Source organism: Aplidium turbinatum, chromosome 15, assembly GCF_918807975.1.
Source record: "Aplidium turbinatum chromosome 15, kaAplTurb1.1, whole genome shotgun sequence".
In the NCBI taxonomy this organism is placed as follows: Eukaryota; Metazoa; Chordata; class Ascidiacea; order Aplousobranchia; family Polyclinidae; genus Aplidium; species Aplidium turbinatum.
Genome location: NC_137486.1, coordinates 11,852,643 through 11,880,549, shown reverse-complemented (window position 1 = coordinate 11,880,549; position 27,907 = coordinate 11,852,643). Strand labels below are relative to the sequence as shown.

Sequence of the window (27,907 nt, the reverse complement as noted above, 5' to 3'; positions counted from 1 at the left end):
AAGTGGCCAATAAATTTATTAAATAGCCAAGTTTGTTCGACAATTCATTAAATCCGATACAACGAGGTTCTTGCTTATCAACAAAGCATACAAAAATACCGCTTTCCTCTTATAACGACTATCAAAACAGCGACTAGAAGTAACAATAACCTATCTATATTTTTAAACGCAGTCGCTGCTTCAATATCGCTATATGACAATTTGAATTCCTTAACATGACAGTCGCAATCTTACAATCACACCAAAAGATTCACATTATATCTTGAAGCGTTTTTTTTGCTGCAATATTACACAATAATACATAGTTTAAACTGCAACGTCGAAATGTTGCTACGACAACAGTTCAAGTTCGTGTTCTCCGACGTTACCTATAACAATCTGTAGCCTACGTGATGACGTCATAAAAGCATCGCAGCCCCGAAGATGCAACGTTACTTAATTTTCATTGAGACAGCATTTTCACAAAGATTCAAAATCTGGTGCGATAACGACGCGATAATGTTACCGTTAGTTGGAGTGAATTGAGAGGCGCTATAGCTTCGAAAATCGAAAGCTCCCACGGACCCTATTGACACATAATTGAAAGGGGCGATGCATAATAAATAAGTTATGGCCACAATAACTGCATTAACTCTGAGAAACGCAGCACGTACTCTGAAAGCGACAAAGAAATATATTCAAGTCTTCATTCATCACTTTCAACATCTGCATCCTGCAGCCACGTAAAGAAGGGATTGACAGAAAGAAGAGCAACTCCTTTGCCATCGCAGTCTGTTGCATCTTCATCTTTCCATTTGAAGAAAGTTTGTTCAGAAATAACATCTTGGTCATACAAACAGTCGAATAGCAGCTTTAGGATATCTAAAACGAGTTTTCAAATTGAATTATTATTTGCACGGTAGGCTCGAAGTCAAACTGCGTGGTTACAATGCGAAAGATCACATTTGGTAAGACATGGTCTATCCCAGGGTTTCCCAAACTTTTTTGGGCCACGGACCACTATTTGTGAATCTGTTTATTCGCGGACCCCAATAAGAAAAAAATGAATAAAACCGAATTTTTTTCATTTAAAAAACTGACAACATCAATGGGACGGATGGGATTGCTTCTTATTGCATAAGTCTTCAATTTGTGAAAGGCAAACTCGTAAGTCAGGGTCCACGGAAAGTCTGAGCCTGTATTTTGTCTTCATGTTGGTAAGAGCTAAAAATGCTGTCTCACACATGTAGGTCGTGGAAAAACGCAATAAAATTGTAGCCTAGTTGCCTTTTGCGATAGCTACGGGGAGGCTATTCCTCCACAACACTCAACCAGACAGATGCAATAGCTGTTTGATTGAAACTATGCATTAAAGTTCAATCAGATGATAATTCGGCTAATTCTTCTTCTTCGCGTCCTGACAGATCAGTCTTTGTAACAACAAAAGGGTTTAAACTCAAATCAAAATTCTCAATGTCTCTTTTAAAAAGTAGGCTAATTTTAAAGTGTGCAGAAAGCAATTCCAAATGTTGTTTACCGTCAGAGAAAATCAACTCTGTATCAATATAAGGGTTTGTTAGGAATGTAGTCACACAGAACAGGAAACATATCCACAACATTATCATTTATCCTTGTTTTCCATATGTTGAGTTTCTTTATGAATGCTGTTATTTTGTTTTGAGAAATATGAGAATTTTTCGTAAACAACTTTTTAACTGCAACGAAGGTGCAACAAGTAAGATTTACGATACTGGATAGCAAAGCTTTCGAAATAATTTAAGTTGTAAAGAACTGTGGCAATTATCTTTGACGGGGTACGTACTGTACAACGTACTATAATTATGTGTAACTTTTTAATTTCTTGTCATATCGCCACGGACCACCTGCGCAGTCGTCGCGGACCACCAGTGGTCCGCGGACCACAGTTTGGGAAACCCTGGTCTATCCTACCAATAACAGAAACCAGAACGCAACTCTACGTTATTTTTTCGTCAATTCAATTGTTTTCCTTTAAGGTGTTCGCCGTTCGGGCTAGTTATAAGTAGACTACAGGGCCTAAATCACCTTCCAAACGGGCTTGGAATGCGAGCACGGTGAAACTATCATCCCACAACTATCGCCAAAGCATAACCACTACGAAAGCAGATCACCTACTTGGAGGTTGCTCAAGGTCAACAAACAATTTTTGAAGTGCACAGACAGCTTGCAGTTCTTTGCTGTCGTCATCAATGTACTTCTTCAGTAGTACGGAGTGGCGCTTGATCAAATCTTTGTCGACTTCTAAATTGCTGTCACCTGCAGTTTCAACTTAAAAGTAAGCAGTGGCCGAGTGGTTAGCGCGTTGGGCTCGCAGTCGAGAGCCTGCATGTTCGACTCCAGCCACTCGCACTTGCTGTTGTTTCTCTGGGCAAGAAACTTTACGGTAATTGCCTCTACCCAGTGATCGATTTCGAGTAATGGGTAGTACCAAATTTAAGTCATAAGTAGAGTAGACAACCGGAAAGAGATATTGCAGTCGGCTGCACCGTGGGTCAGGTGTAGGCTACGTCGGAAGGCGTACACCGATGCATAGCGCTCAAGTCCGCTTCCCGCAATGCAGGATAAAGATAAAACAAACAAACAAAAAAGAAAAGTAACAAAATGAAAAAAACTATTTAAAATATTGTTTCACATTACTGGATGTGAAAATCGTTGTATGGCTTACAACAGGACAACTACGATTTTTGGTAGTGTTGCGTTAATTATACACCATCAACCAAAATAACCTTACCTTTAGTGAATTTTCACAATCGGCGGTGGTAAACTATACAGTATACAGTACACTCGACCGTCGAGCAAAGGCTATACACTACAGTGGCTTAATGTAAAGACAAAGAAAATTCGCTATAAAAAGTATTTATCACAATTATACGTTTATTCTCACCTTGTTTGATGCTATGGTGGCAAATGGCAGATGTAAGCGCACGGATGAATATCGGCTGTGATCTATCTTCTTTACTGACATTTGCTTCAATCCATTCAAAGATTTCATTCTGGGATTTGTTTGAGTCTAACTGTTTGGTGATATTGGTCACGTAAGAGTTGAAAGTTACTACGGTCTTGGGCAAGGCTGCAGTGGTGTCGGCTTGGACATTGGAAACATAAAATTCCTCCAAGTTCTGTAGATAGAGGTTTGTTTAAACTTTAAACGCTTTTGACATTTAAAAAGAATTGGCAATGTGTTTATGCGTTTATTTTTCTGAAAAAAATCCAAACTCTGTCATGAAGTGTTACGTCACCAAACAAATATACAATCAGATAAACAAAAATTAAAGCCAAATCTATCTGAAAAATGAAAAACTAAAGCAATCGAAATCAAAAATAAACTTTTCTTCGCTGCACTGAAGAAATCTCTAAGATCGAAACAGTTGGCCTCTATCAGCAGTCAGTATTTCGTAATGCCTTATTAGGCATTTTTATTCAAATCACAAAAAAGAGTTTTAAAGTCATGTATTTTCACTTTGTGTGGAGCTACATGGGCTTAAGAGATTGCTGATCTTTTTGTTTTCACTTCTTTCACAAAGCTTACAAAAATATACATGATAAAAAAGTTGATAATTTTCCCCAAAAAATAGATGAACTTATTGTTTCAATAAAAAAAAAAAAAAGGATGAACCAAATGGAACCGCTAACAGTCTACAACGATTGATACAACGTCATCTACAATCGTTTCCGGTATACTTAATACAAGACATTAAGATAGCAAACATACATGTCTTTGTAGAAATTCAATGATGTTAGATTGAGAAGCTCTTTTAAAGAAATGTTCCATCATCAGGTTCGAATCCTTCCAGTATTGCACAGCGGTATCGACAGTCTGTAAAGTGAGATGGGTGTGAAAAGTCGATTGACTTTAGTCATTTCCTGTGAACTCTGGTGGTATATTAAAGATTCAAGTCCGTACAAATTCATAACAAAGTATTTTTCAGCTTGTTTTGGCAACTGAACGCTTTTCTGTTAAAAAACCCCACTACGTCACGCCAAATGAAAGTTAGAAAAGTCTACTTGTGTATTGTTGAGCAACAGAGCTTCAGTGCGATAACAGTGGAGTAACACGTCACAGTCAAAACCTTTTGCAGAATACCTGATGATCTTCCACGCAACACTGCTGTTCCGCGGAGGATTGGTTGAAAATCACTTCATTAAAAAGCTTCAGTTCGCCAATAGCTTTTAACCTACCATTTTCTGAGTTAACTTTTTCAAAATTTCAACAACGAAAATAGCAGCCTTTTCTTCTTCCAAGAGAGGTTCAGCTAAATCTGTGAGGCAGGCAAGTTTCACTTTCCCGCCGGAGGAAGAGAAAATCGGAGCCACAAGCTCGGCAAGACAGGACCAGACCTTGGGCAAGTCAAGTTCGAGATCATTTGCAAGTTCCATGTTGTTGACGACACTGAGAGTTTGAAAAACACATCATAATATATTGAAATGTCGTCTTTTTCAGGAGAGTATTGACTAGGCTGCCACAACACATCACACGACATGAAGAAACTAGCAAGGCACAGAAAAGTTATTGAAATTTCAAGTTTTTTAATAATAAAAGAACTAATTAACAAAGATCTCCTTTTTACATGCAGCACTTTAGAGTGTAACGCACGGCGGGAACAATCAACAGTAATACTCTACGCAAAAGAAATTTCTGTGCTCTTCCTATCATGTTTCTAAGGTTAAGATTACAAATAAAAAATACAATTTAAAAAATGCAAATTCTGGCAACACGAAATGACAACAATGCTGCCTTACCCTTTAACGTATTGTTCTGGTAAGATTTTGCTATGGCTGACAAGATGGCTCAACAACAGAGCAATGTTGGCGCGGTTTGCAGATGACTTCTCCAACGAAGCTTCCAGACAAGTCTGAACTATGAGGTGACCTTGTGATGACGTCATTTTGAGGTCATCAAAGCATTCCGTCGCTTCCTGTTCGATCAGTTTCATATTAATTTTTACAACAAATAATGTGATGAAAAATTTTTGCAGTCACTATCCTCATTCTAGTTACGTTACTTTAGTTTTATAATGTAGAATGAAATACCAGCAACCTTTAAATTAAATCTGTTCAACAATTTTTTCTTTTCGCCACAACTCTCACTGAAACATTAAAAAAAACATCAGGTTCAACGTATGTTGACAGCATATTTACAGCGTGCTGACATACCTTGACGTCTCCCAGATGAAGAAATTCGGCAATGGTGCTTTTGATTTTCTTCACCAATGTAGCCTCATCGAGAGCAGGGGCAGCAGGAGGAGCTGAGGTCGTCTTTGCTGGTGAAAAGGACACTGCAAAGATCATAATCCATTTTGTTTGATTTTCATCAACAACAAAAAAAACGCACAAAGTTGTGCTCAATGAAGCGAAACAATGTGCTTGATGAAGCGAAACTAGCCGGTAAAAACCGCCATAAATTGACATCAACATTATGAAATTTATTCTTTTAAAATCAAATTTGAAATGTTTCATGCCTACGGACAAGACAGACCTGGCGAAGCACGTTTCTTCTCTATCGAGGTCAGTCTACGAACTGTGTCCAGTGCAGATTGTCTCTCGTCCCTGGCAAGATTCCGCGAACCTCCCGATCCGGTGGAACCACGAGAGTCGGTTTTGTTTCGTTCTTGACTCGATATCCTGATGAAATCCGTGGTTTAACAAATTAGAGAAGTTATGCTTCCAACAAAGAAATAATAGTGTAGTGCAGCGCGTATTGTATTGTTTACTTATTGTTTTCTACACAAACTGAAACTTGTGTCCCACTTTCAAAGTTTAGTTTCTAAGACAAAAATGGAAATGAAACATGCAGCAACATACAATACAAAGTAGGTACAAGTCAATATTCTACCTTCCGGAAGCACGCTGTGAATACGAGTCCTGCCCTCCGCTGGCTCCCAAAGCTGAAAATCTATTCATCGTTGTAGGAGTGGATGATCGAGGAGCATCGATGCTATCACGGACGGAGTATCCTCCGGATCCTGTCTTTGTTGCGGACGATCCGCTTCCGGACTTCCATCCAGATTTCCCACGACTCGGCCCGAGTGTGACGTTAGACTCATCGAATTGTTGCTGAAGACAAGAATTGTTGGATTTACGTTTATAAAAATGATAGATGTTGAGTTTAGAAAACTACATCCTCATCTGCATCCATGGATCCAACTAACAAGACACAAACCTTGGACAACTTCATTTTCTGTGGATCATATCTTATTGGCTTCTGTTGCAATCCAACCTTCGTCCAACCATCATCCACATTGTGGCCACCGCTTCCCCGGCTGCCCATGCGGCCACCTCGAGGCTTCATAAATGTAACAACAATTTCTTAAACAAACTTGCTTGTGAAAAGTAAACGAAGGAGTTGCGAATGGTGTATGGATAGCGCTGCAGTTAATTAAAATCTTTAGCTCAAACTGGGATCGGTGGGCTTTTGGGGCCCAAAAACACTTTTTAAGAGATTCGTACAGTATTCTATACAATATACATTGCGAGTTGTAGTCTACTTTGTTGTTTTGAAGAGTTCAACGACTGACAACTTGCAATAGCGACTACCAGCTGGTACAGACGCTGATTTGCTGTATGTGAAAATGCCGCTGCAAACCACAGATAACATATTAAGCAACATACTGAGGTGCAAGCACATCTTTCCCATAGAGTTCAAACGACATCTTCTCAAATGCCCTGATCTGAAATGAAAATGGCCTGGACAAGCTTTCATTGAACTTACAAGACCTGGTAAGTTTAACGAAACTTGCGTAACGCTCTGGGCTACGGCTGTGTGACACACAATGAGGAAAAAGAATGACAATAAACTTCCTATTGCGTTTTAAACGCAGTCGTTGTTGTTCAAACTTTTCACACTATTTCTTGCATATTTTTATGTTTTAAAATTAATGGGAGTTCACCACTAAAAAACCCTTTGAGTTGAGCTAAAGTTTTCTGTTTTGGCACAATAAAGACACCAAAAGACATGATCACCTGTGGCTTCATAGAAGGAGCTACCGCAGCTGCAGCGACTTGAAGAGCGTGTTGTTCTTTCTCTTCTTTCGCATCAGCATGGATCTGATCGATCGTCTTCGGACCTTGAGCCTTGATGGCTCGTTGCACCCATTTGGTCTGTACAAGCATTAAAATATTTTCATAAATAAAGGCAAATTTTAAAAACTTACTAAAATGAACAAAGATGTTTTGAAGGTTTGTATTCTTCATGAAAACAAACCTTATCGCATTTTATTAAATGGAAACTCTTTTTTTGTATTACAACTACGGTAGCGGTATTGCAATCAAAGCATAATTTGTTGACGTACGAGACAGATTGCAAACTGACATGATTAAAAAAAATGACAGCTAGGTAAAAGCATGGTCGTGGTTTTACTCGTTTCTCGTGCTGGGTGCAATTGAGAAAATTCTATTTCAAACACGAAATAAAGGGTAGCTTTGGGTATGCCGCAAAATTGAACACAAAAGACATTGAGGGCGAGTCACCTACAAGTCAGCAGTTGTGAATTGAGCAAACGACAACTGAGCAAGTGACAACTGAGCTAGCAACACTTCAGCAAGTAGCTCAAGTCGATAAATGATGAAACTGAAAAAATAATAACTGAGCAACCCTAAACTTGACATGCGACAAGCCAGCAAATTCAGTTTAGCAAGCGATGACCAAGCAAGTGCGACGTGAGCACGTAAATCTCATTTGCTGGCTTGGCGGTAGCTGAAATGTAATTGCTGAGTTATCGCATGCCGAGTGTTCTGACGACCATGGAGGGCAATTACTTTCTCACCGCCAACACCGAAGGTTTGGAGCAAATGCGAAACAAGAAAATGGGTTACATAACACATGTGTTAGAAGAAGATTGGCCTTAATCAAATGGATAGAACAATTAACACTTTGCTGTGGCTACAATGTAAAACAACAAGCAACTATGACACAATTTGCTTAGCTGTTGTCCACACATCCAGTGCTAACCCAGACAACAAATCAGTCATTTTATACATAGATTTTTTGCAAAGATGGCTAATTTGCTACATGGGAGGTAACCAGTAACCACGATGACTAATTGCAGTGATAACCTCTGTCGTGACTTGGTATGAAAAGTAACACCAAATAACCAACTTTTTCATGTATATTTAATCAACGTCATTAAACATTCTATGAACTGTAGTTGTATGAAGAAAGCATTTATCAAACGCCTGTGACTAAACGTGGTTGAAGTGGAGATTTTGTTTCGCTGATCAACAAAGCTTCAGTGCCGATTGCTACGACGTAACTAAGATATATGGATTATTATGGCTGTTCGAAACAACATTTTTTGGTCGAAAGAAAGCAAAATACTTTGAAAAAAGCTCGTTTTGAATGTATTTTGAGTAGAAATGAAACAATTCGTAATCTCGAAATTAATATTCATCAACGTAAAAAGCGACCGCATTGCTGCCTGGCAGACAAGAAACGATGCAACTCTGGAGTATATTCGATATTGAACCTTCCTTGAAATATACGGCGCAAAAATCCTAAAGTCATCAAAATCGATAACTTTAAAATGTGTTCAGTTGAAAGCACGGAAATCTAAAGTTGTAAATGTACTGGCTGAGAAACATTCAACAGAGAACAGTTACCAGTCTCAAGTCCACAACATCCATGAGCATGAACCTGACACGTTCTGAAGTTTTTCTTTCTCGGATGATTTTATCGATTTGGTTGAAGTATTGGTCCATCCGTTGCTGTTATAAAATATAAAGTAAGTGTAAGCCTGGGTAACTTAAACTGTAAAAATCTTAGATTTTTCATGATGATGGCAAAAAAGTTGCAACAAAACTCTGGGACTTTATTACAAAATTACATGGAAAATCAGCAGAGCCCTATTGGCATATGCATTTCGCTCTAACTATAGAGCATCATTAGTGCCTTATTCAAATAGAATGATTCTGTTTGTTATATTGATTATTATTAAGTTATATTGATTCTATTTGAATAAGGCACTAATGATGCTCTATAGTTAGAGCGAAATGCATATGCCAATAGGGCTCTGCTGATTTTCCATGTATTTTTGTAAGAAAGAATGATTAATTGATACCTGATGGAGAATCGCTGGCCTGTTGCTTCTTTGTCAGGAGATCCCCTAGCTAGCCTATCCTTAATGGAAATCAATATATGTAAACTCTGGGACTTTATTGCTGATAGAAATGAAAATAGTGAAAGATTGGATGAAAAATTATCGCATACCACCGGTAGTCCGGTAACCTTGTTTTATGACGAGAAAAGTAGCTTAATCTATATTCAATAGATTAAGCTATGACATGACGACAGACGAGTAGAGTGAGTCATTATAATAGCGGATTTTTTTTTTGGTAGTAGTAGTTGAAATGGTCGTCTAGGTGAAACTGGCAATACTCAGTAATAGCAAGAGAAAACTTTAAGTTTAGTGAGCAACGTTTCAACTCCACAAGCATACCAAAGCGTCAAAAATAGATTGTCAACAATAAGGTTTCTCCATGAACTAAATAGGCTACTTTTTTCAATATATCTCACATTTTAGAAAAAAGATACGGTGCTGCAGTTGGCGAAATGTACTTTCGAAACCACACAACGTTTGATTACACACTCTTTGCACTACAGTGTCCATTTTAATGACATTTTTAAATGCGAAAATATTGTTTTTACAAAGAACAAATACAAAGCACATTAGCTCTCTGTTTCAAGCGTCCACAAGTTTCACCCACTCACCCTTCCTTTTTGATGATCAAGATCTTTTCCGATTGTTGTTAGCAACCTACATAACGACTCAAGCGATTCTTCCTCGCGGCTCTTGAACAGCGTCATGATGCAGTTGTGCATGATGGATTCCGTCAGCATGTTCAGTTTGAACAATTCCCCAATGAATCGGATGTTTCCAAGCATCCTCCTCCGCTCTTTCGCTTCCGCAACATCCAGTTCCTCCTTAGCTTGCTGCTTCTCTTCCTACAAGTTATTTCACAAGCGTTTAGTTTTGTTTATAAAGACAAGTTGGAAAGCTCACACAGTCATGTCCCAGCAATAAAGCAATCAGAAAACCGTCACTATTTTTTTACATTGATAAATGCTGAAATGATGTGAAATGGCAACCACCGCGCTGAGCATATTACGCGATGATGTTGGGCGCTCGACAGCTTAAATGCGTTGATACATAATAATGCTATGTTCTGATATGATTTAAGCCGCTTAAAGTTCGCCAAGTCAAGATGATGATACTAAATTCTTTAGTCACCAGCTAAAGTTTAAGGTTTTAAAAACATTGTACTATTAAACAGGTCTGACCTTCCTACCAATTTTATATATAGTCAACAAACCGTCGTTTTCGCGCCTTCCACTTTCTTGCGATGTTGCAAAAGGATCTCCTCGTTGGTGCGATCCTTCTCGAATTCCCGTTGGCAGCGGGTGAGGAGGATCTTCCGGAACTCCACAGTTACTCCGGACTGGGAAGCGATCACAGTGCCATCCGCGGACGTGGTGACACGAATTTGTGACATAGTCCGGCACATGTTGGCATATGCTTCGCAGAAGTTAGGCTCGTCAATGGCCTGAGTGAAATATTTTGATTGATATTTTTTTATTTCTATGTTGCCGATGCGTTTTCTATGTATTTCGATTCACAAATGATGACGGTCGAAACGAAAAGTCTCTCACAACCTCAACGATTCTTTGCAATAACTCCTTTCTATTCAACCACAAAGCTACAGTGTTGAACAAATCGATGAAATCGAGTTCTGTTTGTTAACGTACAGGTTTACACTCGTGGGCCCCACTCCAGATGACTAATAAAATATTATTTTTCTGCATCAAAGCTAAATTGCAATAATTTGCAGTTTTATATTTAATTAAAGGAATTTTATTATTATATGGTGTATTCTATCCAATGATGGCTTTAAATCAAGAAATGATGTCTCCTTTTCAAATATCAGCTTACATACAAAATTAATTAAAAAATGCATTACAATGATAAAGCTTTGGTAGAAAGTTCGCTTTGTTGAACCATAGACAGACAAGTCAATGTAACTTTAACGTTTTATCATTATAATGATGTATATGAAATGATGTCTCAAAAATCATCCAACCTTTTCAAAGATCAGATTAATAACTTCGCGCAATCTTATCTCTGTGTTGATTGGAAGGAGTTGAAACTTCTGCATCAGAGCTGAGAACTTGGACGGGGTCAGCTTGTTCAGTATTGCTCGCACGTTGCGGAGTATTTCCTTTCAAGCAAGATATAAAAAGCATAACAAACAAAAGGAATTTTATCTTTGAGTTGATAAAAGTCTCTGTCACGGCAGCGTTTTCGCAAACAGTTAATTGTGTTGTCGGTATAAAGTTGCCGTTGCAAAGACGGAAACTCATAGTGTATGGTTTTACCAAAAAGAAAAAAAAACAGCTGAGAAGCTGGACTCACATCTACGTCCCACAGGTGAAAGTGAATAACAAGAGAAGTATGACAACACGAATAGTAATGGAGGGTATAACGAGGTTTGACTTTATGAAGTTGAGTAAATACAAGAAATTTAAAAAAGATTTAAAATTTCGGGTACAACTGGTTGAAAAGCGCTGGCATAAACCATCTATTAAATCATATACTGTACTAAAGTACTAAATTCACTGGTGGAGCCATGGCCACCTAAAGATACGGCCTGATTTGTCACATTTTGCAGAAATTTCCAGGTTTTTCTAACTTTGGGCGAACGTTTAAATAAATTTTTCTAAAAATTAGATTTTTACGCTTTCTTTACTCTTTTCCCCAGATGACACAATAGGTTTTAACATCCTCACATGTTGAAAAACAAAGAAAATTTGATTTCGAAGATTTTAGTCAGACTGTTAATTTTCAATAACAGTCTGATTTTGCGTTTTTTAACTTACTTTTTCTCATTTGCTATTGCTTCCCCAAGGCAACAGAAAAGTTTTATGTCATTAGGAAACCGCAAAAAGTAAAAACATCTAAAAAAATATCAGTCAAGCACTAGCAGTAGTTGAAATCAAAATCTGCAAAATGTGACAAATCAGGCCACATCTTCAGGTGGCCATGGTGGAGCGTAATTTGAACCAGATCCACTTAAATGTACATATGAAACATGTCCCCACACAATCCCATGAAAACACTTTTAGTTGCAGGTTAATACCTAAACTAAAGTATAACCCCGGGGAATCGATCACACTCGACCAACCTCAGTCTGTTCTTCTTCTGTGGCAGAGCCAGTGGATGTTGACTTTTGGTCGAGCTTGCTTGGTTTCCACGCGTTTTCAGCCTTGCTCAGTTCTGGCTCACGCTGAATTGAAACCTTCTTGATTATTTTTGGCATGAAGTTGCCGCCTTGTCCTCGTTGCTGGCCACCGCTGCGAGCCCCGCGAGAAGTGTTCTACAATTTTGAAACAAATCTTCTATTAAAAGAACTTCATACCCATGGTAGCCTCTAATCTCTATCCCACGACAAAACCTTAGGCGGCAAGGCAGAGAATAGGAACTACATAAACATTAAACATAGTGGATTTATTAAAAACAAAATTAATGCGATACCCGTCCTGGTCTGTGGCCACCACCGCCACCCCCCATCCAGTTAGGAATGAAGTCCGAACCTCCTCTGAAGACATCTACTGATGGCAACGCGTTTGATATGCTTGACTTGGGTATAGGCTGGAATTTCAACAAACATATTAAATAATTGTTAGATACAAAAAATCAGGAACAGAAATTTTTGACGCGGACAAATCGCAGTGACGTAGTTTGACGTCTGCGACGCAGAAGCGTTTGTGATTTGTTTAATTTACCACCAATACAAAGTTTTAGTAACTTTGTCTTTTAAACTGTACAGTTGATTAAAACAACTCGTTTGATATACTGTAGAAAGTCGTTACTTTTGCTTGCATATTCTGACAATAAATTTCAAAAATCGTTTTAATAAACATCACGGAACTTTACGCCAATCGTTCTACGACAGGCTAAATTGCACACAAACAAATTCATGAAAGCTTTCTTTCATATGTTCACAAGCACTTGTTATTTGTAACATTCAATGCAAAAAAAGTGTTACCGGGTGTAATACTGTAGAGTGTGCAGTGTGTACCCTTTATAACTAGATCTGTTTAGTTTATAAAAGACCAAAATGTAGTCTAACTAATTATGTTCAAACCATAGCGAACTATATAATTCACAGGCCTTGACAGCGCGCCACTGGAGGCCTGAGTGAAGGCCGACGTAATTTCAATTTATCTCTTTAAAATGATAGTTTTGAGAATCTAAATTGCCAAAATGTGATCACTGAATCTCAAAACACGGCAAAACTCTGCGAAATGTTGCTGTGTACTCCAAGACCTTAAATTTTTTTTGCCTGCTACAAAAATTGCACCGAAGTGCCGAGTCACAGAGTTACCAACCCAAGCCATTGTAAATGGCATGGGTCGGGTGAGAGAGCGTTAAAATTGGTCGTCTATCGATTTTTATAGTAGGTGGAGCAGCAGCAGTGTGACGTACCACATCCATGATAATGTCTTCAATGATAGGAAGGTCCAGCGGCTTTTCAAGTGACCTATCGTGAAAACGAAATTGCATGAGAAAAGCACGATCGTAGATTTTCTTCTGATGATTCGCTGCATCCATTTCTAAAATTTTTACACTTAGTTGAGAACAGAAACAAGAACAGAAATTTTAAAACATAGCTTCTATGACTAAACCTTCTTGAGAAATTTCTCTCAATGATTCTTGTTTTTCTATTGCAAGCTCCTTTGATTCATCAGTTCTTGATGCGCTACCTCCTTCACTGGGTTGATCAGAGGTGACTTCACTTGAGGGTGTATCCTGTTAGGAGCATATAATAGAAAATGTCACACTATTTACACACACACTACATTCGAAAGAATGCACAGTTAACAAAAGACATACAATGGTTGTATGCATATTGCATAAACAACTCAACATGATCTGATGTGCTGGTCACAATGACAGCTCAGGCAAGCACATTTAGCAATACCTCTTCACAACCAAACTTAAAAGAATGACGCAACATTTTAAACATTTTCTTTGAAACGTATCAGTATCACTAAACTTGAAGAGTTGAATGGTGGTAGAGAACTTGAAAATAGCGAGTGGAAGGTGGCTCATAGTCTGTCATGACGACAGCTCCTGAAGAGAATCAGACGAAAAACTGCTACTTTGAGCTATGAGCAACCTTCTACTCGCAATATCACCAAACAAAGTATAACTCACCGGCATGCTTTGAACAATTGCAGGTTTCAGGTCATCTTCTGAGACGAGAGAAGGCATGACCTGAACATCTGACGAAGGTTTTTTGTTGTCATCTGCAACAAACGAGTCCACGCTCATCGGCCTCACATCAAGGTACACACCGCCATCTTTCTGAGTGCTTTCGTCATCGGCCACAACTTTAGTGAGTGGCTTCTCTTCAGCTACAACTTTGTCATCGCGACTCGCTACTGACGCAACTGCGTCTCCTTGAGAAGCTGACGTAGCTACGGTTGACGGGACTGAGTCATCTGCAACGGGTTCACTCTCCAATGGAGGCATGTCAGCTGGTATAGTTTCAGGTACAGTTTTTTTGGCTGTTTTGATAACTTTATCTTCAGAACTTTGGTTAGTTTGAATAGAGGTTATGATCGATGAGTTGTCTTTGACAGAAGAATTTTCTTTGGCAAGGGGTTGCGTATCTGACGTTTTGTTGAATTCTTCGCTGACTTCTTCACTGTTTGACAGAGACAAGTAATCAGTAACCTTGCTTAAGTTTTCAGTTGGTTCAGATGTAGTGTTGGTTGTGACAATGTCGCTGATAATGACTTCATGCTTAGAGTCTTCCAATTTGACGATGGCCTTTGCAGTGGTCAAAATCTCTTCAATTTTCTGGTCAGTCGGCACGCCGTGCTTGATCGCGATCTCGACCGATTTAATTCCACTGTCACCGCTTGATGACGTCACGTGCTGATTTATGTGTGTTTGGTTGGGGACGGGTTGCACCACTGCTACAGGGGCATCAGGGCGTGTGTTGCTCAATCGGGAGGTCTGGATGTCAGGCCGCATCGGAGGTGGAGCGATGTTGGACGCTTGGATTCCCTTTGGGATATTGCCAGCCACGTATGGCGAACGCATTTGCATAGGTAAGCGAGGGGGCATTCCCTAAAACAAGACTTTGCATCACTGGAGATGTAGACAAGTGCGAGCAATGTCAGTGAAACGTGGTAGAAACTAGAGAACTGCAATATCTTTGCAAACTTTATAAGATGTTTAATAAGATCTTTACAGTATTGTCATACTCATGTAGTAGTCCAGTTTTAATCCGGTGATGTCCCCGTTACCGAGGGTGGCCGGATTCACCTCCAAGTGCCGCATATGGAAATAAATTACAATCAAAAATAAATTGTCAATAAACACGCTTGATTACAAGTTACGATAGGTTCAAACCTGTATTGACGGCGGAGGGACGGATGTGTCATAAGTAGGAGGCATCATTGATCCAGTCTAGAATGGAAAAAATGAAAACTAATGGCTAATATATGTAAAATTACTCATATTTTAACATGATAAAACATACAGGCTTTGGATGGACAATTAAACATAATAGCTTAAATTTTTGAATGCAAAAGTGAAGATATACCACAATAAGATTTGTACCGACTTAAGCTGTAAGCATGTAAATTGTAAACATTACCTGCAAAGGGTGCTGCAATGGTGGGTAAGTAGTGGGTTTCGATTTGTTCTCCATCCTACCTTCTGTTTGGATTGGAGGAGCCTACAAATCAATCATTTTACCAACCTCCTTCAGTTTGCGTTGTTGACATGGATCAAGTAAAACCATGGCACAAAATAAAATCAACTAATGTAAAAAGTGATTGATTAGCGGGTTGGATAAACTTTTTTAGGGTCTTAAAGAAACTACTTTAGACAAAACCTGGCTGTCTGGAGATATCTCCAAGAAACCATTGACGAATACTTAAATAAAGCTAACTGACCGACTCCAACGCAATCATGACTACAGTACACTACACAGTGCATCAATAACAAGGAAAAGATAAAAAATCATAGTAAGCTTTGCTGGGTTATCCATTGCTCGTGCAAACAAACGGTTTAAAAAGTAGCTGGAGAAGATTATATATAAGAGAATAAATAACTTCCAGAAAAGAAACATGAATGCGACGCCACGCCGGCAAATTTTATGGTATCACTGTAAACCACAACATACGTTTTGCTGAGCAACAGGTCGGGTCGGGCTTTGTGTTGCCGCTGCGGCTACTTGTGAAGCAAATTGGGCAGCAATGACATGCCCCTGCGAATCAGTGACAGGAACATTCTGGAACGCATGCGTGAAAGAAACAGAACAATTAAACCACCACAGAAAAACAAATCATGATTTTGAACTACAAGGTTCGAAAGTTTGTTATAAAATAGCAGAAGGAATTAGAAGTCGTTAACAAATACATTCAGCAAACAAGAGCGCCATTAATCAAGGGCAAAGTACTGATTTTATGAATGTACCAATCCAGGAGAAGACGTAGAACTAGAAGCCGAATGTCCAGAGTGAGCAGGGAGGTCTGTTTGAGTCTTGCCAGACTGCAGAATGTCTTTGGTGACATCTTGTAACGTATTAGGATCTTTTATGGTGATCACCTTCCGTGCTGAAGACGTGGCCTGCTGAAGAAAAGCAGTTGTAAAAAGTAAAACACTACTAGAGTCTTCTTTGAAAGTACGGTACTATAATATTTTTATGTTTGGTAATGACTATTGACAATAGCACCGATAGCAATGGTACGTATCATCAGTGATGTACGCGCATACAAAAAATATTGACGCCATCAGCGTTAACGCAAACTTTCGAAAAACCATATACGCCGTATACGTCAACGCAACTTGTAAAAAAAGTTGGCGGCGTCAGCGCATACACTAGCGTAAACTAATTTTGTTTGGTAAGTGCCAAACATTCACACGGTATAAACCACTCGAAACAAACAAGTTTTATTTTGAATTTCCACGAAAAAACACAAGCATCTGAAAGTGTTCATCTGACATTTTGCTGTGTTTTGATTCCAATATGTCTTTGCCCATTGAAAACATTCTTTCAACTGCAGCGCTGGAAGGTATTGGCGTGTTGTAGCGAAAAAAGACATTAAAAAGTATGCGTTGACGCTATGCGCTAAAAAACCACGAAAACTTTACGGCGTAGCCTCAAGCGCAAACTTTTCAAAAAAATGTGGCCGCAAGCGTTAGCGTAAACAAAAAGTCTACGCCGCAAGTATGCGGCGTATACGTACATCTCTGCGTATGATTGAACAATGGTTTCAACGAGTGGTTTCATTGAACACACCTGGAGCACATTTCAACGTCACCACTTCGTCGCTAACCTGATTGCAGCCATAAATCAGACTAAGAAAACTAAAGGACTAGGAAATAAAGCAAATTTTTTTCGTGTCATTAAAACGTCGGAGATTAGTCTACGAATGAAAGAAGGTAGACAAGGAATACATTGGCTGCACTAACCGGTATAGCCTGCTGGGGAATCTGCATCATGGGAGGCGTGTGCATTGCTTGATGGCCACTGTGGGCGAATGGCTGTGTGGAAACATAAAAATTAAGATTAACCTTACAAGACAGTTATTCTAAGATAAAAATCATTTAATTTAAAGTATGAACGTTATTTTCAAGCGGGGGATGGTGCAGTGGATAAGGCGTTATCTTTCGAATAATGTAAATCTGGTTCGACACCTGGCTTAATCTGGTTGGTGATATACACTGCTCATAACTACTGTAGTTTCTTAGTGTGTAATAGATTGGGTAGGGGTAATTCCAACACGAAAGGCGACCGAAAAGAGCTGGCCACCCTACTCCCGTTATTGCAGAAAGTTTTTGATGAGAACCTTATCTTCTCATTTCCCAAAGTTCAGTAACTGAGTATGGGAGCACCTTTTACGTTGGTAGTTATCTAGTACTTCATCTTGCACCTCGAAGAAGCCATGCATCATTGAAAAAACGTTGGAATAAATGCAAATCGACTTTGCTTTAATGCAGAATTGCAGATTTCTACATGTTCATTCTGCTATCAGCAGAAAAGTAGACTAGTCAGTGAACTACGTAGCTCTCTAAAAGTACGCCATAGTTTGAAATAAACGTGATCGAAAAAACTATTGTGGATCACATTATGAATGGCTTTGCTGAGTCATATTACCAATCACCATGTTGCAAGAATTAGGCTCCACCATAGTTAATGACAAAGCTAAATATCAATTAATGTAATGTTGATAAATCATATAAAATAATGCACATTATTTCTTTATACACTAATTTGTAGGTACAAGAAATCGTTTGCTCCAAATTCAACTGTTAAAGACGAGGTACAAAAAGAATAAAAGATGAAGTAATTCAAAGTAAGTTCTTGTGCTACATATCAGGATTATCAGGGCTTGAAAATTAGCGTGTTTAGCTTTTACACTGGCTGTACAAGATTGAGAAACATAACATGGACAGATTCAAAAAAAGTTCAGACAATTGCTGCATGGAGACAATTGGTTACCTTCCAATTTTGAAAAACAAACCAAAAATAAATGATGATGGTAATGAACTTCGGAAAAACAAGGTTATTGGAAAAAGCTAAGTTCATGTGTACAAAGTAACCGAGAAAATAAAGAAACTTCCGGATCGCGCAGCCCACTTTGTTTTCAACTGACGACACTTTCACAATTGCAGATGAGTGATGAATGATGATCTCATGTGGATTGAGTTGTCAAGAATTTGTGAGCAAAAATTTGACAACCCATTAAAAAGCATAAAAGTCTTAACAAATTGAATACGCCATTGACTGGATTCTTCAGTGTGATCGTGCAGTTAGCTAAAAAGCGGTCTATGACAAGTTATCACGAAGCCAATAAGGCGTCAGATATGACGGTACCTGTGCCATTGGGTTAGGCTGGTGAGGATAGAAAGGTTGTTGAGCTAAAAGTAAAAATAATAAGTCTTAGTGCTGGAAATCATTTGTCCACATAATCTATAACGGTCTTCTACTGTTCGATGAATAGTAATTCGGAGACAATAGAGGTTAATCAAATAAAGTCAGCGAAAAAAATAAAACAGTTGTCAATTGGCGCTTCGTGATTAATCATAGTGGTTGATCAAATGAAGTCTCAGCAAAAATGTGATGTCTCAACTAAAGTTTCTAGATATCGCTATAGCTTATACCCACAAGATATCCGCTGATTTACATCTACCTCACTAAAACAATAACTTTCTCGTTTGCATGGGTGTGGGAAGGTAAACACAAAAACCGCCTACCATGATCCCTACAAATTCTTTAAATAAACAGAAGCCGTCGCTGGATTTAAGAAATCACCCTCCAAAACGAACCGTTCCGATATCTATAACATTACAGAGAAGCCTGTTCTCAGGCAGCAAACACTCTGCTTTTTGCATTTACTAAAGTTCTACAGACGTTAATTTTCTGTAAAAGGGTGGACGTTTTTAAAGAATATTGAGCAAAGTTTTCATACGGTGTCACAAAGGTAATGTCGTATCGCTAACCTTTGGTGGCTTAGCGACCCGGTAGTACAAAATAAAGCAATCACAATTCACGACACGGAATGTTAGCGGCGAACTGAAAGGTAAATGACGTACTTGGGTAGAACGATGTCGTCCCTTGCAGCTGCGGTTGGACTGGAGCTGTAGATGACAATGTGTTTGGAGGAGCATGTCTTGGTCGCATCTTCAAAAAAAAGAGCACAAAATAAGTCTCTGCATTAAAGAATATTATAAACAAGTGAACCACAAAAGGCATGTTAATACATAGGATTATAGATCTTGTCTGGTTTCCGCAGGTAAAGACAGAACAGGAACTTGAAGCCACGGCACAAATACATGTTCTTAGTTATGTGGGATGACTTTCAAGTCAAAACAAATTTTAAATGCTGCATCTAAAACTAAAAATCACATTGCAACGTGAAAGCAAAACGCACATACATACACACCAGGACACTTTGAAAGCTGGCTTAGAACAACTTATTTAACACCAGCTTTCGTATCATTGAATAGAATACAATATATAACTCTCAAAAAATGCCTATTCAAATGATAGGTTGCCACGACAATTCGCCGCCTTCTGCACTTCACTCCAGCAATTCAATTGAGCTTTCACAAAAACTAAACAAGATAATTACACAGATGTGTGTACTGTGTATCGTACAGCAAAATTGAGAAGGAAACTTTATACCTTAATGTACAACTGCTGCAAAACAAAAGACACTTAAAATACGAAATTGACAGCACTTATCAACACAAATGGTGTGTGTAAAATGTAAATCGGTAGCCGATTATTCAATTCAAAGAATTGACAACGATACATAGAGTGTTTCGACAACGAGGCTGGGCTCATCAGTATCGTACCACTAATTCATTCCATATAATATCGTTAGCCGCCTTTACCAGTCAGTTGAATCCTTTCCGTTGTGTAAAAAAAAAAACCAAACCAGCAAGCCAAGGGTAAACATTTAAACAACGTAGAAAGAAGTGTTTATCCTGGCCGTCGTTAACAAGCGATGTTGCTCCAAATTCAACAAGTCATCAAGGTACACACTGTACTTACAGGTTGCGACATGCGTATAAATGGGGGAGTGTTGCCCGGCATCATAGTTGGAGTACTCTGTTGATAATTTTGATATGCGCCAGACGGTTTATGCATCGGAGACTGAGAGTAGTTTGTAGTTATCGGAGATGTTCCGGGATACATTTGTTGAGCCTGTCAAAGCAGAGTCAGAGTTTAAAAATATGAGCCAATGTATAAATAATAATCCGTAAGTCACAAACAGTGGATTTGCACACCAGAATAACCAACTTGTCATATCCGAGACTTGTTTGAAGTTGTAGCGTTAATTATTGATGACCCTGTACACTGTACAACTGTACAGTGTACACGTAACACAAATGAGTTTAAAATATGGAAGTATATAAATGCACAATTTGCACATGGAAGTGGAGTGTTTGCACCGTAAGTACAGTTACATATGATATGATATCAAATGAATCACTAACGGTAACATTATGGAAAGTGAAAAAAGTACATATTTCCATTGCTTCACATTAAAGCAGTGCGTCCCAACCTTTTTCACTTTGTGACCCACTTTTAATGCAAGGTTTATTGTGCGACCCACAATGAGATATGACATCTTTATTATGGCATCTTTACTACTGGCGTAGGTACTGAAATAGTTAATGCGACACAACACATCTAATTGTTACATATTTGTTATATTGTTGCATAATTGTTACGTAATGATAATGCAATAATTTCCCGATCTAATAGAAAACAGGGTGCACAATTCATGAAAATGGAAAGTCAACAAAGGAAGTGAAGATTGATAAGAGTAGCGATGGCGAAGGCGCGATACTGTTCAAGACCAAACTGCGGCTTGTGAGATCCATAGTAATGTCGTTTTTTTTTTAGAAAATTTTAACATTCAGTAACATTAAGAAATGCTTCGCGACCCTCCTGAAATAGCTTCACGACCCATTGGTTGGGAAGCACTGCATTAAAGCAAGTACGGTAGTAAGATACTTAAAGCAGAAGCAATGTTGAAGCAAAAGTTCACACATTTGATGAATTTAACATAAAATTCAGTTGAATTTGAGAATTGGTTTTTGGCATGTGATGTCTGTGATGATGTCAATAAACAAAGGAGAAGGCTGGACATTCTTAATTACAGTGTAAACATAAATCCTTTGAACCGACTTATAAACGATTCATTAACAGAAAATAAATAAAATTTCATCAAAAAGGTATCACAATGAGAGCTTACAATACTAGGAATAAATTTGTTTATTCATTTTCAATGTGGCCACCCTTCACTTGGATAGCTCTCTCAATTCTTTGTCGGAAGATTTTGACCGAGGCACGTAGCTCATCCTGGTTTATTTTAGCCCATTCTCGCAGGACGGCAGGAGTGATTGCATCAGAACATCAAAACACTTGGGTGAGCAACGGAACAGGCCTTTGCCTCCAATAACGACCACACACAAAAGTCCATGGGATTCAAATCAGGTGATGAGGCCACATTTCCAAGCTCCAGAATCTTGGAAGTTGACTTGAGCACCAGTCCTGAGGCTTTCTTGAGGTGTGGGATGGTGCACCATCTTGTTGAAATGTGAGGGTTAAACTTTGTAGTGTTTCTTCATCTCTTCAAGGGCTGGAACCAAAATATTGTTGATGTAACATACTGAATTGATTTTAACTCCTTGTTCCATGAAAATCGGAGGAGACTTCCAAGTTTTGGAGATGGCGGCCCACACTATGACAGAAGACGCTTTTTGATGGCGGTAAACTGTTCTTACAAAATCTTTAAAATTTCCTGAAGACTTTGCATAAATTCTATCATTTTAATTGTTGAACTCAGCTTCAATTGTGAAGAGTTTTTTGTCGGGAAATAACCAAGGAAACCCAAACCAATTATCCTGTTTTGCATTAGCTACAACAGACCAGTACATGTTCTGTGGTTGAGCGTCACCAATCGATTTCCACATGAGCCAGTAGTCAGCTAGCTCCTAGCATGTCAACACCAACACAAATACCGGTACCACCTCTTCTTCTTAACTCTTTGAAGTATAATGTAACATGACTTACCTTCAAATAATATTGTATTGATACCGTAACTCGTTTTAGAGTTTGATCTCACTTTGGCAAATAGTTAAAATTCAATTTGAATATGTATTTTTTTTTATTTGGTTGGAAACGTTTTTTTCCCATTCTTGGAGTTTTATTCCGTTTAGTCTGTCCAGAGTCGGCCAGTTATAAGGGTCTGCTACTATTCAGTGAGTCCGATTCAGTGAGTTCCTAACCTCTAACCCCTAACCCTAAAACGGCAATGATAATTAGGCTACGGTATCCGATAATTTAAAAAAAAAATTGAAAAAATCACCAAATAGGGATCGGACTCACCGAAACGGGCCATTCCGAGTTATAAACCGAGGAATCGGATGATGGAATTGTATATTTTCTCCCGACTCCAGTTTTGTTTTTATAAACCCTGATTTTATTTGTCAACATAAGAAATTCAATGAGCATTGAAAGAAATCTGTCTTAATTTCTATACGGTACGGTATTTTAGGATGACGCAGATACTGGTGTCCAGTAAGCTTATGCCATCAATATAAATGAAATAACTATACTGTAACATGACTTATATAACCTAAGAGTGAAGTTTAGTCATGTATGAAACTATTCTTAACATAACAAATCTAAAGTGTTTTGCATTTTATGTAGAATACCATGGGTTGTGGTTGATGAGCACGAGGAGCATAAGTCAGTCGCTGCCCTGGCCACACGTTGGGGTATTGACCGTTAGAGTTTGTCTTCATGGCTGATGGGGGAGCAACAGAATTTCCGGCATATGACACACTGTTATCACTTGTAGGGGCAACCGCTCCAGAATACATAGAGGGCGATGCGCCGTAGTGGACATGCTGCGGAGACTGGGAAGGCTAAAAATGAACACATTTCAAATATAAGTTAATTTATTGCATTCTTCTGGTGATTGTAGACTAGACAACCACAAGATATTGAAATCATATTAACTACTAACTATCTTTTATTTCTGACATTTTGTCAGCCAGCAAGACTGACTTTATCAAGGGGAAGTAACAGGTAAAACTACCTGCTTCAGTCCCCTTGATAAAACAAATGGCACAACACAAAAGCATATTAAACAAAATGAAGGAATTTGTAGGAGAAAAAGCTTAAAATGCACAAAATTGTCGCCCAGTGTGATTGACAAAAGCAGATGCTTGACACAATTAATTTATAATTAAAATGCCTGGTGAACAGTCCAATTCTGTATTTAACATTTCAATTACCGGTATATGTGTTGAAATTAAGAACACTCCGGCATATATCAAAATTGTGTGACATAGTAAGAAAAAAAAATTGTAACGCAGTTAAGTCTGAGTAGGTTCAAATGTTTGGGTAAAGCCTCTACAGCAAATATTTAACCTTACTTTGATTTTATCATTACAGACAAACTTTTTCTTAATTTCTGAAATCTCTACCTGCTTACAAGCAAATTTTCATTAAAATTTCACTTAGAATGGTACAGGGTGTAAATGACTTTTGTTTTATTCTATTCTTCTAATTTCTATGAATCTGGTGAAGTCACATATATATGAAACATTATAAAAAAAATAGCTCTGTGTTTTATACATGGTTTAGATTTTAGAAAATAGATATGCAAGTTTAGTAAGCCACACATGTCTGTTCGTTACCAAAAAATCTCAAAAATTTTTTTACGAACAATTATATGTTTTTTTTTAACTTCTAACATATATTGACTATCCCACATGTGGCAGCACATATCAGCCCCATACAATTATCTTTCCTCCAAATTAAATCACTACATTTATGGAAGTTTGATATTGTGTCTGTCCGTTACCATATTTTTCATGAATTTGTGTAGATTATAAATAGGGCTTTAAACACCAAGACTGTCAAAGATGACTAGGTATTATGTGGTCAGAAAGGGAGGGTGGGAACTAGCCCAAGCGCATTAGACCCACCCTTCATAATTCGAAGAAAAAAAATTGAAGTAAAATAAAAATCATAAGTAATTTTGCCATTATAATTGTTCAAAAGTGAGAAAAACTAACTGGAAAAGGTGATCTGGTGCTATGACACATCCTCAGATGGGCGATCTACCTAACATAGAAAGCAATCATTAAGAAAATAAATCAATAGTTTTTTTTCAAGTCTAAACCTTAAACCATTTGACCAGGTTAACACTCAAAATAGCATTTCAAAAATTTTTTTTTAATATAATTTATGTTCCACAACATAAATTATATTAAAAAAAAAGGTTTTTTTTGAAATGCTGTTGTGAGTGTTACCTGGTCAAATGGTTTAAGGTTTAGACTTGAAAAAAAACTATTGATTTATTTCCATTATAATTGTAATCCGTTAATGAAGACCATGTTTTGAGTCAGGGAAATATCGAAGATGTTTGTTCTAACAATTGTTGGTTACTCACAGCATATGTCATTGACAAGTTTTGATTGCAAGTGAAGAGAGAGTAACTGTCAAATGTTATTCCAAAGACAACATATCAGGATCAACATGGAGATCGCCAAAGGATGAGGACATCCATAATTATGATTAGCCTACCCTATAAGTGATGTTGTGCAGGCTATAGCCACTCTATGTCTTATTCCTGGAGGACAGAGAAGTGTTTCCTTTTACATACCAGAACTTCATCACATTCGGGGATACCATGACTCAAATTGCGTGAACTGACTTAAAAAAGTCATAAATTTCCATGAATTCAAGATAATTTCAAGAATTTATATCCAATAAATAAACTGCTTTTATCTTCCACTAGTGACAAGTGACCGCTATGATGATGCAAATACTGATAAGAATACAAAAATGTAGTAAAGTAAGGAATGAAAAAACAAGGGTACAAAAACATTTCAGTAGGGCAGTACCACTATTTGGAAATGCATGACAACAAATTCGGAAATGTATGTCATCATCATCATAATCCATCGTCGGTTTGTTCCCCACTAGTGGGGGTGGCCGATTGTTTCCGCGCAGCAATTGTTTTAATCCCTTTTCTCCATTTCACCCTGTCCCTTGCATCTTACACTTTCAGTCCGACTTTTTTAAATTCATCCTTCACTTGTTGTTTCCACGTTCTTCTTGGACGACCGCGTTTCCTCTTCCCATCCACCTTTAGATCTAGTGCCTTTCCAAGAAAACTTCCTTCCTCCCTCCTTATCACATGTCCATACCACCTTACTCCATTTGCCCTTGCCAGTTGGTCTATGGTCTCTCTCATCTCTAGCATATCCAACAATTCTTCAGTCCTTTTTTCCCTTCTCACTTTCACCCCACACATTGCTCTCACCATTGACCTTATCGTTCTTCTCAGGATTGCCAGTTCACTCTCTCTCAATACCCATGTCTCGCTACCATATAGCATTGCAGGCCGCACACAGCTCCGATATACTTTCCCTTTCATCCTTAGTGAAAATTTTCTGCAATACAACACTTCCCCACATTCCCTGAACTTTGCCCAGCCCAATCTTGCCCTTGTTGTCACCGCTGCTTCACATCCACCACTTCCATTTATCCGATCACCCAGATAACAGAAGTCTGTCACTGTTTCGATGCCATGGCAGAACTCATCATCATGGCCTTCCACTTCATTCCTTCCTTTACTGCATTTCCCACAAACAAAACACTTCGCCAATCTTGTTGCGGCTCTCTTTACATTAGCACATCTTGCATGTACCCACTTTCCACATTCCTTGCATTGCATTGAATTTCTCATCACTCTCTTGCCACATATTCCACAGGGATCTACTTTGCTCTCAACAACTGTTCCTTCTGCTCCACTCACCATCACTTTTGTTTTTTCAAGATTCACCTTCATACCCTTGGTTTCAAATGCTTCTTTCCATTTCTCAAACTTTCTCTCCAGTCCCTCCATACTATTACTTGTCAAGACCAGGTCGTCTGCATACAAAAAATTTCACTCAATAAGCCCTCCCTCACTCCTTCAGTTACAACGTCAACCACAATAGCAAATATCAGAGGTGACAAAACTGATCCTTGGTGTACACCAACCTTCACAAAAAACTCGTTTGAATAATTTGATCCAACTCTCACTTTTGTTCTTGCATCCTCATACATAGACATCACACTAATGGTAGTCTATGAACATAAAAACATTTTTTTTGTAAAAAAAAACTTTTTTTTCGACCAAAATTTTCCGAAATCGCAAACCATGATTTTTCCTATTCGAAAATAAACATTTTTTCCATCACCTTAGTTCAGTGTAGTAAAAAAATTCAGAAATGAGATAGTGTCTGTCCGTTACTTTTTAGAATGTCTGTCCGTTACTTTATATCAAGGTTTTAAACTAATTGGTGTGCAAACACTGCATCACGGATTAACAAAAAATACTACTTTTAAGATGGGGGCTAGTTCTCAAATTATAAAAACATTGATCTATTGAGTTTGGGAGCTGATTTTAGATAGAAAGTGCATGTGAAGTCTGACTAGTGGTTTTCCCAATTCTATCTGTCTGTATAATACTTTATTTCAATAGTCTGTAAAAGTGGTAATACTGAAACCAGACCCAAAATATTTTCCTACACAAACCATCATACTTAGTAGTTTTAACACGCTGAATATTGCGGAGCTGGGGCTCTTGTGGTCTTCAAATTTAAAGATTTTTGCATCAATGTTTGTCTGTTACCAAATTTTATTTTTGAAACATCACCTTCATGAAAGTAGATTTTTACTATTATATGTAAAAAAAATTGTATCAATGTATTCATTGCACAATCTAAAATCAACTTAGTTTAAACTGGTTTGCCAATGCACAAAATATAATTAAGTTCTTACCGAAAAGTTAGAATAGCCTCTTCCAATTGAAGGTCCCCCTCCTGCAAATCATGAATAATTGAATATAAGACAGTGTACAGTTTGTGCAGTGTACTTGATATATATAAATATATACGAAGTAGCATTTAAATCAGAATTCTTTGTGACGTCCAAATCACACCAAACAAGAAATCGTTACAGCATCAGGGTATGATAGCAGACTGGTCATTTAATGTAGGTTAAAGTTATTTGGACAGTTGTATTGTATAAATAATATTCAGACTTTTCCAGCAATTTCTTATTTATCGCGTAAAGTTCTCTGTTTATTTACAAAATAAGCATCAATCCAAAACAAACTGAGCATAACAAGCAGATTCTACCAAGACACAGTATACTGTATCATACAGTATATTAAAAGTTGTTCTTACTCTGAAATGAATTTGGTGGTGGTATTCTGGTCACAAAATCACTGAATTAAGGAAAAATACGGTATGGTAAATATATTAACTTAAAAGATAATTTTAATCATTAAGAC

At 38.0% G+C, this 27,907-nt stretch overlaps 1 protein-coding gene across 2 annotated transcripts; it reads right to left on the bottom strand.

The window, feature by feature from the left end:
- LOC145784157 (eukaryotic translation initiation factor 4 gamma 3-like) lies at window positions 1-27,855 on the bottom strand. 2 transcript variants are annotated; one of them, XM_082595920.1, is made up of 31 exons: window positions 27,801-27,855; window positions 27,394-27,434; window positions 23,265-23,477; window positions 20,590-20,742; window positions 19,626-19,713; window positions 18,907-18,950; window positions 17,502-17,573; window positions 16,503-16,658; window positions 16,210-16,317; window positions 15,679-15,759; window positions 15,432-15,488; window positions 14,226-15,146; window positions 13,694-13,817; window positions 13,494-13,621; window positions 12,540-12,656; window positions 12,190-12,381; window positions 11,089-11,226; window positions 10,324-10,554; window positions 9,722-9,955; window positions 8,614-8,718; window positions 6,979-7,116; window positions 6,179-6,301; window positions 5,852-6,072; window positions 5,495-5,640; window positions 5,173-5,294; window positions 4,759-4,934; window positions 4,198-4,408; window positions 3,731-3,835; window positions 2,903-3,137; window positions 2,134-2,274; window positions 1-861 (listed from the first exon to the last, which is right to left on the bottom strand). In XM_082595920.1, exons 3-31 carry the CDS (start codon window positions 23,430-23,432, stop codon window positions 686-688), a joined length of 4,911 nt encoding a protein of 1,636 aa, XP_082452046.1. In that variant the 5' UTR covers window positions 23,433-23,477; window positions 27,394-27,434; window positions 27,801-27,855; the 3' UTR covers window positions 1-685. The 2 variants fall into 2 exon arrangements, with proteins under 2 accessions (XP_082452046.1, XP_082452047.1); XM_082595921.1 differs by having other exon boundaries at window positions 16,503-16,655.
- Between the last annotated feature and the right edge of the window lie 52 nt (window positions 27,856-27,907).

What these genes read in the sequence shown, in the direction of transcription:
- LOC145784157 (XM_082595920.1), bottom strand. Translation starts at nt 23,432, where the DNA reads ATGTATTCTGGAGCGGTTGCCCCTACAAGTGATAACAGTGTGTCATAT. An exon ending in GACCTGTTGCTCAGCAAAAC is followed by an intron (nt 15,760 to 16,209) that starts GTATGTTGTGGT and finishes ATTGATTTGTAG; the next exon opens with GCTCCTCCAATCCAAACAGA. An exon ending in CAATTGTTCAAAGCATGCCG is followed by an intron (nt 13,818 to 14,225) that starts GTGAGTTATACT and finishes TGCTCCTAACAG; the next exon opens with GATACACCCTCAAGTGAAGT.